Here is a 19165-nt window from a genome sequence, read left to right as displayed (position 1 = left end):
TTACTTCTCTTCTCCAAAGCACTTGAGTGAAACATAATTCTGGTCTAGAATGTTGTGCAAAGTAGCCTTTATCATCAGCATGAGAACAAAGAGGGGGCCACCTGGAGACGAAGCTTGAAGATGTGGCTGAAAAGGGACTAAAAATAGCTAGGTTTTATTTTATTTTATTATTTAAAAAATATTTTTTACTGATTTCAGAGAGGAAGAAAGAGAGAGAGAAAGATAGAAACATCAATGATGAGAGAGAATCATCGATTGGCATGTGAGCCTGCAACCTGGGCATGTGCCCTTGACCAGAATCGAACCTGGGACCCTTCAGGCCGCAGGCCGATGCTCTATCCACTGAGCCAAATCAGCTAGGGCAATAGCTAGGTTTTATTAAACCTCTGTTTTATCTCTCCATTCTACTCTTTAACACAAAGGACATTGTTGAACCCCAATAAAAAAGCAACTACCAGAATCAGTATTTATGACACTACAGTGATATTTTAGTATCTTTCAAGTGTAACTTGTTACCCAGAATAAAAAGAATACTCTCTATAAAAATAAATAGATAGATAGTAGATAGTTAGATAGATAGATAGATAGATAGATAGATAGATAAGTAATTTTAAAAAGCCCTAGCTGGTTTGGCTCAGTGGATAGAGTGTCAGCCTGGGGACTAAGGGTCCCAGGTTCAATTCTGGTCAAGGGCACATACCTGGCTTGTGGGCTCAGTTCCCAGTAGGGGGCATGCAGGAGGCAGCCAATCAGTGATTCTCTCATTGATGTTTCTATCTCTCCCTCTCAATTCAATAAAAATAAATAAAGGAAGGGAGGGAAGGGAGGAGGAGGAAGGGAGAGAGGGAGGGAGAAAAGAAAGAGAGAAAGAAAGAATACTCCCCCTATAGCAAACTGTGTCCTGGCTCCCAACACCCAAACTCAGCAGCTTCATTGGAACAACTGGAAAAGAAGATGGTTGGGGAAGAGGCAGATTGTTTTAGGGAAATTCCCCATGCATTGTAATAAACAAGCTTTTTTTCCTGATTTTACCGTTCATAGTAAATGTGGAAAATAAAAAGACAATTTAAATCATCCATAAGGTGACCACCAAATGATAGCCATTTTGGATTAAGCCTCATCTCTTTGGTACAATCCCTCCCAGTTACTTCTCAACTAAATATATATTCCTTTTACACAGTTGAGATTGCATGATATTTTAAATTTTGTAGCCCCGCCTCCTTCCCATTAGTCATGAGTCCATGTCATGAAATCATCTTCTCCCCTGTCCTAGACATTTAGTTCAGTTCTAAATTTCTTGCTCTTCTAAAACTGTCACAAACATTCTTGAACTTCTCTCTGTGTATCTGATTATTCCTCAGGATAAGTTCTTAAATTTAAGGCATTAAAGATATACTATCAAATAACCTTTCAGAAATAGTGCTGGGTATGCTCCTTTTGCAAGATATGAAAATGCTGCTTTGTTCTTTTCTCATCACTCTGGTTTTTATAATTTTTAAAAAATCTTTTCTAGCTTGATGGATAACAGTGTTCTCTCATTGCTTTATATTCATTTACGTGATCATTTGTGAGGTTATGCATGGTTTCACAGGATGATGGCCATAAGTATTTTTCTCTTAAGAATTATGTTTTTAGCCTTTGTCTCTTTTTAAAATTGAGATTGTCATCTTTTTCTTATATTTTTATATAGTGAGTCCACTTTGTGACTTGCTTCTTGTATTTTTGTAGTGACCTTTTTGACTTACAGACATTTAGCATATTCATGGAGTCAAACTCCCAATCTTGACCTTTTTGACTTCTTCTTTTGCATTTCTGAATTCTGAAAACAGGTAACTAAATATTATTCACTTTGGGTTTCCCAGTTTTGGGGGGCTCATTTTTATTTTTCTGTTGAACTCTTTTAACCCATCTAGAATATACCTTGATACTGATGAGCCCTCCTAGTATCTGCAGGGAGAGCCAGTCACTACCCTTATGCAACTATTAGTCACTGCTGTTACTCGGGAGTGTGCTATATGGAGTCACCTCTGCAATATGCAGCTTGATTGCAATCAATACCTGCAATTTGGGTGTCAGGCCTTATGATTTTAGGTTTCAGCTTACATTTGAAATCACTATTCTGATTAGTCTATAGCAATTTTGTTTTGTTTTACTTGTATTACAGAAAATTTCAAACAACGCACAAGAGTATACTAAAATGAACCCAAACTACCTATCACCCATCACAATATTTATTGATTTAAGCACATCCTTATGCTATCTGGCCTCACCCAAACCTGCCACCAGGTTTGTTTTTTTTTTGGTTTTTTTTTTTGTAGAACTAATCAGACACATCCTATCATTTCATCCACAGATTTTGAGAACATAGCTCTTTTTAAGCATAACCACAAATCAGTTATCTCACCTAAAAAGATGAATATGAATTCTTTAAATTTGTCAAATACCCAGTCCATGTTCAAATTTCCTCCCGTCTTTCATTTTCTTAAAATACTTATTTGTTCTTTCATTGATTAATTCATGTGTATTAAAGTTAGTTTCTTTTCAAATCAGGATTCAAATAAGGGCCTCCCATTGGACAGCTCCCTTGCTCTCTGGAATAATGAGATGTGCCCGGCCTAGTCAGACCCTTCCTGTCCCAGATCTGGAATCAGCAGTTCTCTAAGGAGTGCTGGGTTTGTTGTGTGACGTGGTGTTCCAAGACCGCAGTTTGGAATGCTCATTGTCATTGTTTCGAGGCTTTTTCAGTGGACAGAGCTACTTCACATTTAGGACTCCTGGGAGATATATGTGGAAATATGAATACTGATCATTCAAATTCAGGAGGTTTTCATTTAACCGATACATCTGTATCTCCTCTCCTCTACACTGAGAAACCTGGTTCTCATGGGCACAGGAGATGATAGCAGTACCATTTTCCATACTTACTTATTTTCTTTATCCCATGACACACACTTAGGACAGGCTCAGAAAAACAGTGTTAATACTATCATGATGCATATGATTACTGAAGACACTTGTGTCTGCCAGGCATCCTGAAACAACCTGATTAATTTCTAGGGCTCTATTTTTATTTTATTTTTACTTTGGTACAATACACATAGCACAAAATTTACCATCTTAACCATTTTTATCAGACAGTTCAGTGGTATTAAATACATTCATCATCACTGTCTATCTTAACAACTCTTTTCATCTTGTAAAACTGAAACTCTGTATCCATCAAACAATAACTCCCATTCTTCTTTCCCCAGCCCCTGGCAGCCACCCTAATACTTTCTGTCTCTATGACTTTGACTACTCTGAGTATCTCATATAAGTGAAATCTTACAGTATTTGTCTTTTCGTGACTGGCTTATTTCATTTAGCATTATGTTCTTGAGTTCATTTTGTTTGTTTATTTGTCTTATTTGTTCATTTGTTGCTTTCTGTTTTATATTTACACTAGAGGCACAGTGCACGAAATTTGTGCACTTGGAGGGGGGGGTGTCCCTCAGCCCGGACTGAACCCTCTCCAGTCTGGGAGCCCTCAGGGGATGTCTGACTGATGGCTTAGGCTTGTTCCCTATAGGAGCAGAGGCAGGAGAGGCTCCCACCACTGCTGCTATGCTAGCCAGCCATGAGCCCAGCTTCTGGCTGAGTGGAGCTCTCCCTGTGGGAGCACACTGACCACCAGGGGGCAGCTCTTGCATTGAGCATCTTCCCCCTGGTGGTCGGTGTGTGTCATAGCAACCGATCATTCTGCTTTTTGATTGATTTGCATATTAGCCTTTTATTATATAGGATAATGTCTTATTATGGGCAAGGCCTCTAATTAATTTTTTTAAGGTAGTTAAAAAAAGGGGCAGAATTTTCACTTGAGCCTAAGCTAACATTGCCCTTAGCTCAAAAATCTGCTGAGACACATCTTGGTGAGGCTCATTCTGAACCCCCACACTGTTCTATTATGTGTATAAGTATTGGGAACCATCTTATCTCTTTAGTGAAAGGAACCTTTTGTTATGTTACAATGACTAACTTTATCTCATGAGTTGTATTTAGGCTTTAAGCCTATATCCAGTATTCATACAGCAACTTCAGCTCTTCTGTTCAATGTTTACCTGGCATATCTTTTATTTTATCCTCTCTAAATCTTTCTAGATTTTTATGTATTAGATAGGAATAGCCCATGGACACAGACAATAGTCTGTTGAAGGCCTGGAAGGGGTGGGTGCAGGGTGGAGGAGATCAATGGGAAAAAAAACCCAAAAACAAAGGGATATCTGTAATACTTTGAGCAATAAAAATACATTTTAAATGAAGGAAAATATCTTAGTTGAAAAGAGTTTTATGTGAAATAATATAAGTAGTTGCTCTACACTGTACTTTATGTTCCCAACTCCTCTCAAAGAGATATTAATTGACTCTATGTTCACTGACTGCAGGACTGACTTCCGCCACGCCGACCCAGCACTGATTTCACGGGGGCTGCGATCAGAGCCTGATTCTCTCTCCCGGCCTCTGTCCGGGTCTGATCACAGCCCTCTCGGCAGTCAGTGCTGGGTCGCTGAGGCACCCGCAGTGTGGCAGTCAGTGCTGACTTCCGGTGTTCGGTCGAGTCTTCGGTCATTACAGACCCTGGCTCTTTATATATACATATATACATACATATAGATATATACATATATATATGTATGTATGTATATATGTATGTATGTATATATATATATATAGCTATAGATAGATATAGATATAGATATAGATATAGATGTATAGATGTATAGATATATAGATATATAGATATAGATATATAGATATATAGATATATAGATATATAGATATATAGATATATAGATATATAGATATATAGATATATAGATATATAGATATATAGATGTGAGTGAAGTCATATGGTTCTTGACTTTTTCCATCTGACTTATTTCACTTAGCATGATATTCTCAAGATCCATCCATGTTGTTGGAAATGGCAGTATTTCATCTTTTTGTATGGCTGAGTAGTATTCCATTGTATATATGTATAACATCTTTATCCAATCATCCATCAAAGGAATGTAAATTGGTACAGCACTATAGAAAACAGCATGGAGGTTCCTCAAAAAATTAAGAATAGAGCACCATATGACCCAGCAATCCCTCTTCTGGGTATCTACCCAAAAAATTTGAAAACATTTATTCACAAAGATATATGTATCTTTGTTCATTGCAGCATTATTCATGCTGGCTAAGACATGGAAACAACCTAAGTGTCCTTTGATAATGCACTAAATTTTTATGAAGTTTATTTTTTCTTCTGCCTTTGGTGTCATACTAAAGAAATTATTGCCAAATCCAATGTGATGAAGCTTTTGTCTTATTTTCTTCTTAGAGTTTTGCTGTTTTAGATTTTATATTTATGTCTTTGATCCATTTTGAGTTAATTTTTATATATGGTGTCAGGTAAGGATTCACCTTTATTCTTTTGCATGCAGATATCTATTTTCCCAGTGCTAGTTTCCCCAGTCTTTGAAAAGGCTGTCCTAGGGCTGTATATTTTTGGTCCATACTGGTGGTGTAAATTCAAATCCCATACCCACCTCAAGGCAGGCCTGGGTTCACAAATTATCAGGGAAGATTGGGTTTTTACCCACAGTGCACACTGAGACAGCTTCCTACTTGTCTTTCATTGCCAACAAATTCTGTCATCTTCCATCTTCACCTTTTCATTGGCAGCACTTGGAAAGTTCAGATTCACACAGGACTTCAGCAGAAGCCCACTGCCTTTTCTCCCAGGACCCCTTAAGGTTTTTAAAGCCCAAGATTCTAGATTTTACAGAGATTAGAAAATGCTCCTAGACCAACTGTGGCTTTAGAACTAATTTACTGCTCTGTCTTATTTTTTACAAAATCTCTCTTGATTTTTAGGCCCTAGAGATTTTCCTTACTTTGGTAAGGAAAATTGGATTGTTCAGCTATACAATTTAAAGGAATTCTCTTCTGTTTTATCCAGGATGTCTAGATATTTTACTTAAAGTCCCCTAAAACTTTCAGAAATGAAAAATCTAGTTCATTTTTCTATTCTTTCTTGCTCAGTAGTGAAAACCCTTAAAGCTGTCTAATTTTTATTTCTGAAAATGGCTCTGGACAGATTCTGTGAAATTTTATTAGTAGTGAGTTATATATTCATTCATTTAAGAGAATTTTAATTGCCACTGAGTGGGATTTTTTGTTTAAATTGTGTCACTCATTTATATTTTTGTTGCACTGTTGTTTGATTTATGCAACCTGAAATATTTCCAGTTTTGTAAAGGTTCTGTAGATGTTTGCAAATAATTTGTTATCTTTGTTTATATTCTAAAAAATGATATATACTTGATAAAAGTAAAATTTCTCCCCTATTCCTTAATTTAAACCTGGTTTCCTTTCAGCCCTCCCCTAGAGTCCAGCCTCTTTTGCTTCCCATTGAAATTTTAGGAATTAATGACAGAAGTGGAATATAACTTTATTTCTGACAATTCAGAACCTGTTCCTAAAACTGTTAATAATATTAACTCTCCTCTTCTTCATATACTTAGGTGGCCAAGACATTTTTATGACAGAAGAACAGAAGAAATACTATAATGCAATGAAAAAGTTAGGATCCAAAAAACCTCAAAAGCCCATTCCAAGGCCTCTGGTAAGAGAAGTAATTGATTCTAAATACATAGCTCATTACGTGGTTATGAGGAACTCAGATGTCAACACTGCTGCTCTTCTTTACTTTTTAAAATTTACAGACTTTTTCCAAGAACAATAAAAACCCAGATGCACAGGTGTATGTTTCAAGTCCTTAGGAAAATTAGACACTCATATTCAATAGTAAGAGTCTGGGTAACAACTTTAACTTGCTTTTTAGTGAGCACACAACAGGTGCTTAGTATATACTCATTGCAATGACGAGAAGTGAGCAGACTTTTTTTTTTTTTCATTGAATTTATTGGGGTAACATTGGTTCACAAAACCACCCAGGCTTTGAGTGTACAACTCAACAAAACATCATCTGCACACTGCATCATGCACCCATCCCCCCAAGCAAAGCCTCCTTCCGTCTCCATCTCCTCACCGCCTGTGCCCACCTCCACCTCACCACCCCCCTTTCCCTCTGGCTGTCACCACACTGTTGTCTGTGTCTGTTAGCAGACCATTTTAATTTCATCTCGATCAGTTTAAAATGTATTTATAATACATTTTGTCAACTTTTTCAGCTGTGAAGTTGAGGCCATGCATACTCACTTCCACTTCACAAATGTTTATGATAAACTTTCTGTGTCAGGCACTGGCAAACATTTCCTGTAAAAGGTCAGGCAGTAAATATTTTCGGCTTTGCAGGCCTTATGGTCTCGGCTGCTACTGCTCTCTCTGCCATTGTGCCAGAAAAGCAGCCACAGATGACACAGAACATACGTGCATGACTGTATTCCAGTACACCTGGATGTAGAGACACTGACGTTTGGGTTTCATATATGTTTCATATGTCAAAACGTTATTCTTCTTTTGAGGTTTTTCTCAAACATTTAAAAACATAAAGTCCATTCTGAGCTCCCAGGTTATATAAAAACAGGCGGTGGGCCAGATTTGGTCTATGGGCGTAGTTTGCTGATCCTGCTGTAACTGGTATGAAAGGGCTGCTCAGTGCTCACAGTCTAATTGAAGGGCTGGGATTTGAGAGCATTCAATTATAAAGTAATACAACAAGCACCGTTGGTAGCTCTGACAAGTGAGTTTGAAGACTTTCAAGGTGGGGAGGGTCAGTGGGGGCAGCAGAATGGAAGAAGGGCTTGAGAACTGAAGTGTATGGAGGATTTTGAGATTTTCATTTGAACATAGACCCCAAAGTGTGTTAAATTTACTGCTGTTCCCAGCGTGCAGAATAGAGCCTGGCATCAAATGTGTCCTCTATATATGTTTGTTGTTGTTTATTTGTTTGTTTTTGCTTTTCAGATCATGTGTTTTTATGTATGTATGTATGTATGTATGTATGTATGTATTTAATTGTCTAAAGTTTTACATATGTCTCCTTTTCCCCCAATTGACCCCCCCCCCCCCCCCCCCCAGCCATTCCCACCCTGGGCAACCCCTCACCGCTCTAGTGTCTGTGTCCATTGGTTATGGTAATATGCATGCATGTAAGTCCTTCGGTTGCTCTCTAATGCCCCTCCCCACCCCCCGCACCTGCCATTTGTCTCTGGATCCATTCTTTTTCATCAAATTATGTTGATAATTATATCCCACATATGAGTAAGATCATGTGATAATTATCTTTCTCCAACTGGCTTATTTCGCTTAGCAGAATGCTCTCCAGTTCCATCCATGCTGTTGCAAATGATAAAAGTTCCTTCTTTTTTATAGCGGCATAGTGTTCCATTGTGTAGGTGTACCACAGTTTTTTAATCCCCTCATCTGCTGATGGGCACTTAGGCTGTTTCCAAATCTTAGCTATTGTAAATTGTGCTGCTATGAACATAGGGGTGCATATATCCTTTCTGATTGGTGTTTCTGGTTTCTTGGAATATAGTCCTAGAAGTGGGATCACTGGGTCAAATGGGAGTTCCATTTTTAACTTTGTGTATATGTTTTTGAATGAAAGAATGTTTTAGGGCACATGCACACAGCCCATCCCACTAGGATTAAGTATTTGTGTTGCACTAAAAGTGTCTGTGAATGGCAGGGCTAAGTGTCTAGAGTTTATATAATGAAGAATTTTTGACCAAGGAGTTAATGATGAAATTATATTTGGGGAGATTAAATCTGTCAACAGTAGGTGTCAACTTCCCTAAATCTAGCTTTTCAATACCAATCTCACCTATTAGCACTAATTTCACTTTGAAATTTTTATCTGAACTTGAGCCAACACAAAAGACACAGATAATTTTTACTTACATGTCTGTGCTATACAACCACTGACTCAACACCAGTTGGTCCCAGATTTGGAATTAACTCTACTCATGAGACACAGTATGTTTCCCCATATTTACCAGTCTATTTCATGAAGGATATGGAGCTAGCAATGCATCACACAGCCGGACAGAAGTTGCAATGTCACAGATGCAGCGTCTAGGCCATCTATGTACAAACCAGTATACAAGTTCACTATTGGTAATAACATCAAGTACCCAACTTTTCCGTTTCCTTGTTTAGTAATCATTGGATCAGAATCCTATTTACCTACCCTTATCCGCAGGTGGAACAAAAATTAGAAACTTGGCGTCTAAGAACTGCTTGAATGTAGTTTTGGTTAAATGTAAGATTTGATTATTCTGAACGGACAAGTGGAGCCTTGGAGATGATAATTCCATTTTGTCCAACATAATTATGTGAGTGGGTATTCTCTGCATTAACAGTATTGAAATCAAAATATAGAAACAGATGAAACATAGAGACCAAAGTTTATCTTTTTATTATTAAATCCAACATGAGCTGTTTTGTTTTTGCAAAACATCCTCCATCACATCAAAATTATGTTGTTACTAAGAATTTTATTTAGTTATACTTTTTTGTTTTAAGATAAAATTAAAGCTATAAGCCTAAAGCTTAAAAAACAATTATTTAATTTAATTTAAAGAAATGAAAATATTATAAAGAATTTTTTTGCTCTTTAAAAAGAGTTTGTGCATTTTCCAAGAAGCTGCTTTAATTGTAAGAGAGAATACATTCTGTTGTATATGCCTTTTTTATTGGTTATTTCATCCTTACAACTCAAAGTGATCTGTGATTCCTTTCTTTTTCTCTCTCAGAACAAATGCCAGGGTCTCGTATTTGACCTGGTCACAAACCAGCTCTTTGATGTCTTCATCATCATCTTCATTCTCCTCAACATGGTTTGCATGATGGCTGAGTCATATGGCCAGTCTAAATCCATGAGTTCCATCCTTGAGCGTCTCAACCTGGCCTTTGTGGTCATTTTCACAATTGAGTGTCTCATCAAAATCTTTGCTTTGAGGCAATACTACTTCACCAATGGCTGGAATTTGTTTGATTGTTTGATCGTGGTCGTTTCTATTGTTAGTAAGTAAAATCAGCAGCCCGAGGGGTGTTAATCTGAGAGCCAGGAGTAAATTTGTATTATTATTTGGAAGTATGTCCAAACTATCCATAAAGTAACAAATGAGGCTTAGTGTGATTTCTGAAAACACAGGTGTGCTAATGCCATTCTTTACTGGGAAGTTGCTAGGTGATAGAGTAATTTCCGTTCCCTCGACTGTCTACCCAATTGGAGTATAGAATTAAATAATAATGTGGGTCATTTAGTCAATGGAGATAGGCAAAATTAAAGTGACTTAAAAGTCTCTGTGGGGTTACATGGTTAATCTTGGTAACTGAGTCAGAGTTCTATCTTCCCTGTGAAACTATAAGCCCTAATGAACATTTTATAATTTTAAGGATTTGGCATTTAGTTTCCATATTTTTCTTTAGTTCAAAATCCATGAACTATGCTTATCTCTACTGCTTGGACCCCATTCACCAGCTAGGCTCACTTTATAATCAGTATATTTTCCCTAACCGTAGGCAGAATTAACTATAAGATTTATGAAAGAAGAATGGGGTGGGGGGAGGGTTATTGGCCATATACCTTTATTATTCATGCTTAACCATCGAGTTTACTCTGAGTTTTTGAAGTCTGCTTTTAACTAAATCAGTAATTTGACTTTTTATAATTGTGTAAAATTGCCCGGGGGCCTTTCTTATAGTTCAAAAAGCAGTGGAAGTAATAACAACTGATTTCACAGGTGGAAGCTTTTGTGCTATTTCAGAAAGGATGCATTAAACAGATATTTTGGATAAAAATATTTTGGTTCCTATCACTGCAGCAATGTCGTTTTTCAGAGGGCAAGTTCATAGGCTATTCTGGCTTCTAAGCCATGTAGATAAAGTTCACCAATAGATCCATGTGCTTACAGTTAAATAGATCCTTAATTTTTATTAGTCAATTCCAATCATAAATTCTGGTGAAATTGACAGAGGCAACTGTGTTAGAAAGTGGTGGTTGGATGATTCTGGGGCAGCCCTCTTGTAGCTTACAGAGCCCTTTCTCCACTATGCAGAGAGCAGCTCATCCACTCCACTCTCCATTGAACTCCTTCCAGGCGGTGCCAGGCATCGTACAGTTTGTAGAAACATTTCTGACTTCTGTCCCTTAAATATTAGGCAATTGCAGTTAAACTGCATAGCACTGGATAACATTTTGCTCCAGTGGTTGAGCAAATATGCACATTGAGCCAAATCCTGCTCACCAAAGGCAGCATTTTTTTATTCCTTTGCCAGTAGGTCTGCCATTCAACTCTTAGCCGCTACACTTTCTCAAGCTCTTTCCTAAGCTTTTAGAGAAATATACAAGGAGACTGAGCCACAGTGAGTCTCTCTTTAGGAGTTAACAATCCAGTTTTTAAGACCTACTCACCTTAAAGAGTCAGAAACAGGGAAATTAATTGAACACCAAAGTACATGGTACACAGACGATTGATCTCAGAGATGGGACAGATTACTGTGGACTTGATTACTTAAAAGAACTATTCCTGGAGGGGGAGGGCCGTAAAGGATGGACCTCCTCCAGTGGTTGCTAAATTGGTACCTAATGAATTCTACATCTCACCAGGGTTGACTGCCCAACTAACATGTGAATTAAACTTCTTGGCACAATTGGGCAGTCAGTGAAATATGTCATCAATTAGTTCTTGTTAGTCATTAGGCGATGGCAGATAGTTTTGGCTGCCCATCACCCTGAAGGACCTTAGAGGACCACCAGAGCAAGGCCATGTCTACACATTCCAACCATTCTATAATATCGGGGCCAAAATGTGAGTTGTTTTCAATCTTTGTCTCACTCGCCCACAGAGTAGGCAATGAGAGAAGAGAGTGACATTTTAGGCCAATTATTAGGCAGTTTTCAGAAACCTCTGCTTGAGATACCATTTCTGAGGTGTCTACCACAACAGAGAAAGTATCTCTAATTTAGTCCCTGAAATTTTTTGAATTTGGACTCAGGAGTCCTTAGAATTAACATATTAACAAATATATGAGAGATCCATGGCAGCTTTAGCCCACAGATGAGCATCCTAACACTACCATCTCCTGACAAGTTGTGTTCAAATTCCTCTGTACAAATAGGAACCTGTTACTTTATGGAACTTTGAGGTTAGGTTTTCCACAATTTCCACTGAAACTCAGCCTCAAGCCAACCTTCATTAGCAGACATTTCTCTTTGCACTCTAATCTAAAAGACTCCAAGTTTAGTTCATCTATTTTCCACTCTATACATCCAATAAACGTGGAAAACTATTATATTATTACCCCACGAATGACTTTAAATGCCCAACATAGATAATGTATTTCAAGTTCATGAGATAAACTCACAAAATAGCCTTTCATAAGCTACATTTTCTTTTCTTTCCTTGGGTCTTTAGGTCCCACCTAAAACTGTATGGCCCTTGGAAATTGTTTTCCAAGTTAAGGTACGGATAGATATTTCCCCTTATATGGGTAAAGAAAATTCTTAATTTTGTGCATAAATTAAAAGGTATTGATAAAAGTCAGTCCCACTAAGATTCCAAGGCAGGAGAGACAGTCTGGTCTAAAACCGGAGGCCTGCTAGAAATTGACGGGCTCTTCTCCTCTTCCTCAGGCACAATGATTTCTGCCTTAGAACACCAGGATCACATTCCTTTCCCTCCCACACTCTTCAGAATTGTCCGCTTGGCTCGGATCGGCAGGATCCTGCGGCTTGTCCGGGCGGCACGAGGAATCAGGACCCTCCTTTTCGCTCTGATGATGTCCCTTCCCTCCCTGTTCAACATCGGTCTTCTACTCTTTCTGGTTATGTTTATTTATGCCATTTTTGGTATGAACTCTTTCTGTAAAGTGACGCAAGACTCTGGGATTGATGACATATTTAACTTCCAAACTTTTGCAGGCAGCTTGCTCTGTCTCTTCCAAATAACCACCTCAGCAGGTTGGGACACCCTCCTCAACCCCATGTTGAAATCGGAAGATTCATGTAAAACCAACGGAGAGAACTGTCACCTCCGTACCATAGCCATAGTCTACTTTGTCAGTTACATCATCATCTCCTTTCTCATTGTTGTCAACATGTACATTGCTGTGATTTTAGAAAACTTCAATACAGCCACTGAAGAAAGTGAGGACCCTTTGGGTGAAGATGACTTTGAAATGTTCTACGAAGTCTGGGAAAAGTTTGACCCAGAAGCCACACAGTTTATCAAATATTCTGCCCTTTCTGACTTTGCTGATGCCCTTCCCGAGCCTCTGCGTGTGGCAAAGCCAAATAAATTTCAATTCCTAGTCATGGACTTGCCCATGGTAAGCGGAGATCGCCTCCACTGCCTGGACATTCTCTTCGCTTTCACCACGAGGGTACTCGGCGACTCCACTGGCCTGGACGGCATGAAGACGATGATGGAGGAGAAGTTCATGGAAGCCAACCCTCTGAAGAAGTTGTACGAACCCATAGTCACCACCACCAAGAGGACGGAAGAGGAGCGATGTGCTGCTGTCATCCAAAAGGCCTTTCGAAAGTACGTAGTGATGGTGAAGACGAACAAGTGTGCCTTGGAAGACAGGCCGCGTTCACCGCTCCAGACACTCTGCAATGGAGACTTGTCCAGCTCCGGGGTGGCCGAGGGCAAGGTCCACTGTGACTGAGCCCCTCACTGCCACGCCTACCTTACAGCCTCACAGCCTCTGAGCACCGGGGACCCACAGCCCAGTGTGTGAACAAACAGTGGACTCAATTGAACTAGTTATTCCATTTTCTTGGATAAAAGAAGTGCTATTTCAGGGTTCACTTCAAATGGTTTCTACAGTGCTGTAAGATGAGGCTGCCTGACTGTAACCACTGCTACTGTCTTAACTAGACAGGCCTGTAGAGGACACACTAATGTTAGGATTGAAACACAGCGCGAATTATGTCAAAACAAAAGAATAAGAAAGAAACAAAAAACATTAAAATTTTTAATCATTTTTCCATAGGTTTTGAGGTACATTATCTAATATCTTTGTTTAATGTTTTCCCCAATGCAAGTATGTGGCTTATCACGTAGAGCTCTTTTGCATGCTAAGCAGTAAAAGTTCAAAACCTGCCAATAAAAAAATAGCTCACTGCACATACTTTTACCAACATTAGATAGTTGGAGTTCATTTCAAACTCAAAAGCATGATCTTGACTTGTCAATTACCCACCATATTTTCACCAGCTACAATCTCTGTTATATATATTTGGATAAATAAACAAACAAATGAGGCTTTCCATTTTGCATTTTATTCAGAAAGTACACTAAAAAGCCTATTGTTTGGTGGTTGTGTAAGCAGTGGTTTAAATGTGGTGCTTTGCTTGGAATTAAAGGTGGAAAAGCAAGTGGTATACTGATAAGGTGTAACAGTTGGCTCTTCAGGAAAAAGAAAAGCCAGGATTTGTAGTATTTGCTGATCTCTGTGGCGAATACCTCCATCCTGGCTGATTCCAAGCTACTGACCTGCTTCTGCAGATGGCGTTGGGAAGAAGTGTCCAGCATCCGGTCTCACAGGCCGGCTCGAGCTGGCTCCAGCACACCGCTGGCTGGAACCAATGAGAAAGGCTCATGTGACTTTGGTAGCAAATATGCAGTGGGCTCCTTCAGTGGAGACAGCACCCTCTCAGCAGCACCTGGACCCTGGGGTGCAGGCGCCATGGGACATAGTGGTTAGCTGGTGACCTTACCCACCTGATGGACCCTACACTTAGTTCTGGCTGGATGTCTGCTTGAAAAGCAGCCCAGAGAACACCCCAGGCCTATCAAGAGGGCCTGGCCCCAGGGCTAGCTCAGGACCTCCCTAAAAACTGGAGACACCCTGAGGCCAAACAAGACATTATGCTGGCAGCCCCCAGAGACTGGACTGGGGGCAAAGAACCTACATTGTGATCATCTAAGTGTGAGGGAAACCCTGCAGAAACAGCCCTGGAGCCCTGTACCTCACCCAGCCTGGAGAAGCTGATGTTTCTACCAGCAGCCTGGGGTCTGAGGGTTGAGCCTCTGACTGTCCCATGGAGGGAAGGCCAGTGCCGGACACTGTGGCGCACTGAAGGGCGATCATTTTCAACATGTGCAAGATCTAACTGTGACACAGTGTATTCCTGTCCAGGGCCTGGGTTTCCTGAGTTTTGTAGGCAGCCTTGTGTTCTGGAGCGTTGGCAAAACTAATAATAGCATTATCTAATCATTGTCAATATTTAATTTTTATTTAGTGGTTGCTGTGCACCAGGCACTGGCTAAGCATTTGTCATGAGTAATCTCATTTGACCCTCACAATAAGCCGGTGAGTGTGTGGTCACTCGCCTGGAGCCTGAGCCTTTGTGCCGTGCTGGGAAGGGGGAGGGGTGTCCCAGAAGCGCGGCCACAGGGCCCTCATGAAGGGCCACGGGGCGTGGAAATCACCATTCTAATGTTGTGGCCAGTTCTGCCTGCAGCATTGGGGATGGCCTATGTATTCCATAAAAGCTGCCTCGGATTACGAACTCTGGGGGTCTTACAGATCCCTACCAAGTTATCTGAAAGAAATGGCTGGCCGTTGCTCCAGCAGGGATACCTCCTGGGTGGAGGTAGGGGAGGATCTGGGAAGGTACGGTCTTGGCCATTCAGATAGCAATTTAGGGGCTTAGATATGATCTGTTCTGTGCAGAAGTGTTGGCCCTTCCCACAGACACATGTTCACCCCCAGATGGTTGCCTTTGGCCAGGGCTGGATTCCTGGAGCCAGCTCCTGGGGAGAGCACAGAGTCTGCTTGGCTTTTGCGAGAGGCTGAGCCATGCTCCGTTCACTAGAGGGCAGCAAACGCCCGACCATGGTCTTTTCTGAGAGCCGCACAGCATCTGTGTGTGAGCCTGGCGGTCAAAGAGCCCGTGCAGGGGGGGCAGGAAATGCTGAGTTATCCAAAACCTGGATGGGTGCTAGACAGCGCATACTCCCCAAAGGTAGCTCTCCCTGTGCGGGGTCCCAGGATACCCCCAGAGGCAGAGAGGCTGGGCTGAGCTCTGCCCTGCAGGGCCCTCCCTGCAAACCCCTACAGCCCCTGAAGCCAGTCCTCTCCTCTGAGCCTGCTCTTCTCCAGCCACATCAGCCCTGCTCATGCAATCAACAGACGTGCCCGAGGGCCACGTGGTACCACCTTGTGTAAACTGCTCCTCACCGAGGGTCCTTAACCTCAAGTGCACACATGCTAACGGGGGACTTAGACAAGTGTTCATGGGGTGATGATACAATGCAGTATGACCAGTGCCATCAGCCACGGACAGGCCTCTGCTCTGAGAGTGTGAACGGAGGCAGGCTCATGGGGGCCCCAAAGAGAGGGGCATCGAGATGAGCTGAGTAGATGTGGGGGACGGTGATGGGGAGGGGCTCGGGGGCGTGTCTGGAGTGGAGGAGACAGTGCAGGGTGGAAGGAGTGTAGAAAGTGAAGGAAGTGCAGCCGCTGAATGTGGACAGGGGACCGGCAGCAGCTGAGTCTTAGCCAGAGAGCCCGAAAAGCCGGTGAGGAGTTACAACAGAGTGAGGTACCAGGGAGGCACTGACGGTGGTTGGGGGGGGGGGAGGAAAATCAGGCAGACAGAGTACCAGGGCGGAGCAGAGGAGAGACCAGAACGCTGATCCTGGCGGGGAAGAGGCCTGAGTGAGGAGGGCGGCAGGGGCACTGCTGTGACTAGGATGCTTGTGCCCAATGACTGGCCTGGGGGTCGGAGTCCAGGGGGAACCTTCACTTTCATGGCTAAGAGAAAATTAATTCATTTTGAAGGTCTCACCAGTTAACGGCCACGATAATTTGAATTTAATTAAAAAAGGCCCGCGGCTTACGTCTGTAGCCGCTGACGGCGTACAGATGGTCAATAAGCCAGGTCCACATGACAATGTCCAACCAGGCCTGGAACCCGAGGACAAGGCATGGACAGGACACCAGAAGCCCCCAGCAGAAGATAAAATCAAGGAGGAGCAAGCATCGCCAGGCCTAGCAGGAGGCAGAGGGCTCGCCTGGGGGGCACACTCTCAGGGACTAGAGATGAGGAGGAGTGAGACAGTTTAGGGGCGGGTGTGGGGAGGTAGGGGAAGGTAAACACCACACCATGCAGTGTGGGCACCGAGCGGGCTTCACTAGAAAGTCACAGCCAACAAGATGAGGTCAGGGTCCCCCCCTTTCATCCCTTCCCCCCAAGGAGCGTGCAAGGAACCTGGGCACAGCATGGTCATGTTCCAGGAAAATTCCCCCTCTCTTCCTTTACCTCCTTATTGAGTCAGCGTGGGAGCGTGCCTCATAAACAACCCGGCTCAGGAGGCAGCTGCTCCCCCTCCCACCCCCCTCCCACCCCCCCAGTGGAGCTGTCCTGGAATGTCAGCTACCAGCCACCGCTGACCTTAAGGAAGCTGAAATCCTGTACAGCTCCTCTGGCTCAAGGAGGGGGAGCCACTGGTCCCAGATAGCTTGTTGCCTGGCAACCCAGGTAGACACTCCAGGGTCATTCAGTGGGCAGTCCTGTCCCTCCCTGCACAGGCAGTAATCAAAGAGGCGTGAGGACGCAAGGGCTAACATTTATTGAGCACTTACTCGGGGCTCGGTAGCCACTTTACCGGCATTGCCTTCTTTCATCTCCACAACAGCTCCATTAAAGAAAGACCAACTATTTTTCATCTCCACTGTTCTGATGAGAACACTGAGGCATGGAGTGGGAACCGGAGGCTTGTCCAAGGCCACGCAGCCAACCCATGGCCCTGACAAGACTCGAACTCAAGTCGTCTGGCTTCGGCGCTCAAGCTGTGCACCACTGCACCCCACTGCTCACAGGCAGCTGAGGTTGGAGAGAGGGTCCAGAGTTTTCCTTGGTTATCTCTGCAAACCCTTCGCCACGCATTTCCTCTCCTCTGGAGGTAATGCGTTTATTTCCCCAAACTTCTGACTTTGTGGAAACATCCTCTGCATGGGGACATGCTGTGCTCTGTCTCCAAATCTAACATCTGTTCTGTCGACGCACTCAATTCCCTAACAGTTTGGCGTAGCTTCTATTCTTTGACCATCCTCTCCCTCCTTCTCCAGGCAAACTCTGGTGCATGCTTCTCCTCTGGCACCTGGTGCCCTGGGGGCTGGAGGGACTACCCCTCCTTTCAGACAATTCTACTTCCATTCATGTAGACATCAAACATGCTAGTCTGACACAGGTGGTCCCAAGAGGTGTCATGGGGGTGCTGATTTAGTTTCCCGTCATCTCCACCGGTCCCCCAAACCAAGTCACCCTGGATGAGCACGGTCTAACTAAGAGCATTGTGTCTGCTGCGCCCGCGCAGCTTCAAGCCCCTCCTCCTTCCCATCCTCTAAGCTCTTTCCATATTTTAAAATCACTTCTGGAGCCAAGTCACACTGATGGCTCATACTCTATTTTCCCCCAGCTTTATGGAGGTATAATTGACAAAGAAAAGTTGTATATGTATAGGGTGTGCCATGTAATGGTTTGCTGTCCATATACATTGTGAAATAATTACTGCAATCATGTCAGTCCACATATCCACCGTGTCTCATAGTTTGTTTGGGCTTTGGTATGCTGAGAAAACTTAAGCTCTACTCTCTTCGCAAATTTCTAGTATACAATACAGTATTAACTAGGGCAGTGGTCGGCAAACTCATTGGTCACAGAGCCAAATATTAACAGTACAACGATTGAAATTTCTTTTGAGAGCCAAATTGTTTAAACTTAAACTTCTTCTAACGCCATTTCTTCAAAATAGACTTGCCCAGGCCATGGTATTTTGTGGAAGAGCCACACTCAAGGGGCCAAAGAGCTGCATGTGGCTTGCGAGCCGCAGTTTGCTGATCACGGAACCAGGGTCACTGTACTGCACATTAGACACCCAGAACGTTTGTAACCTTTGACCAACATCTCCCCATTTTTCCCCTCCCCTCACCAACCCCTAGCTGCTGGTAACCGCCATTCTACTCTCTGGTTCCATGATTTCAACTTCTTTCGATTCCACACATCCATGAGGTCATTCAGTATTTGTCTCTGTGTGTCTGGCTTATTTCACTTAGCATAATGTTCCTCAGGTTTATCCATATTGTCCCAAATGACAGGATCTCCTTTTTCATAGATATTCCATTGTACATAATATATACTCTACATTTTTTT

General features: G+C 42.1%; 1 protein-coding gene across 1 annotated transcript in view; it reads left to right on the top strand.

Moving 5' to 3' along the window:
• The window catches only part of SCN11A (sodium voltage-gated channel alpha subunit 11), a 74118-nt gene extending 59858 nt beyond the window's left edge, over positions 1-14260 (top strand). The window contains exons 24-26 of the mRNA XM_008154831.3: positions 6549-6649; positions 9747-10017; positions 12632-14260. Of these exons, the coding sequence (XP_008153053.1) occupies positions 6549-6649; positions 9747-10017; positions 12632-13668 (1409 nt within the window). The 3' untranslated portion in view covers positions 13669-14260. The remainder of the gene's footprint in view (positions 1-6548; positions 6650-9746; positions 10018-12631) is intronic.
• Positions 14261-19165: the final 4905 nt, after the last annotated feature.

This window comes from Eptesicus fuscus, chromosome 18 (genome assembly GCF_027574615.1).
Source record: "Eptesicus fuscus isolate TK198812 chromosome 18, DD_ASM_mEF_20220401, whole genome shotgun sequence".
NCBI lineage: Eukaryota > Metazoa > Chordata > Mammalia > Chiroptera > Vespertilionidae > Eptesicus > Eptesicus fuscus.
The sequence above is the reverse complement of the archived record's forward strand: the minus strand, read 5'-3'. Positions and strand labels throughout refer to the sequence as shown.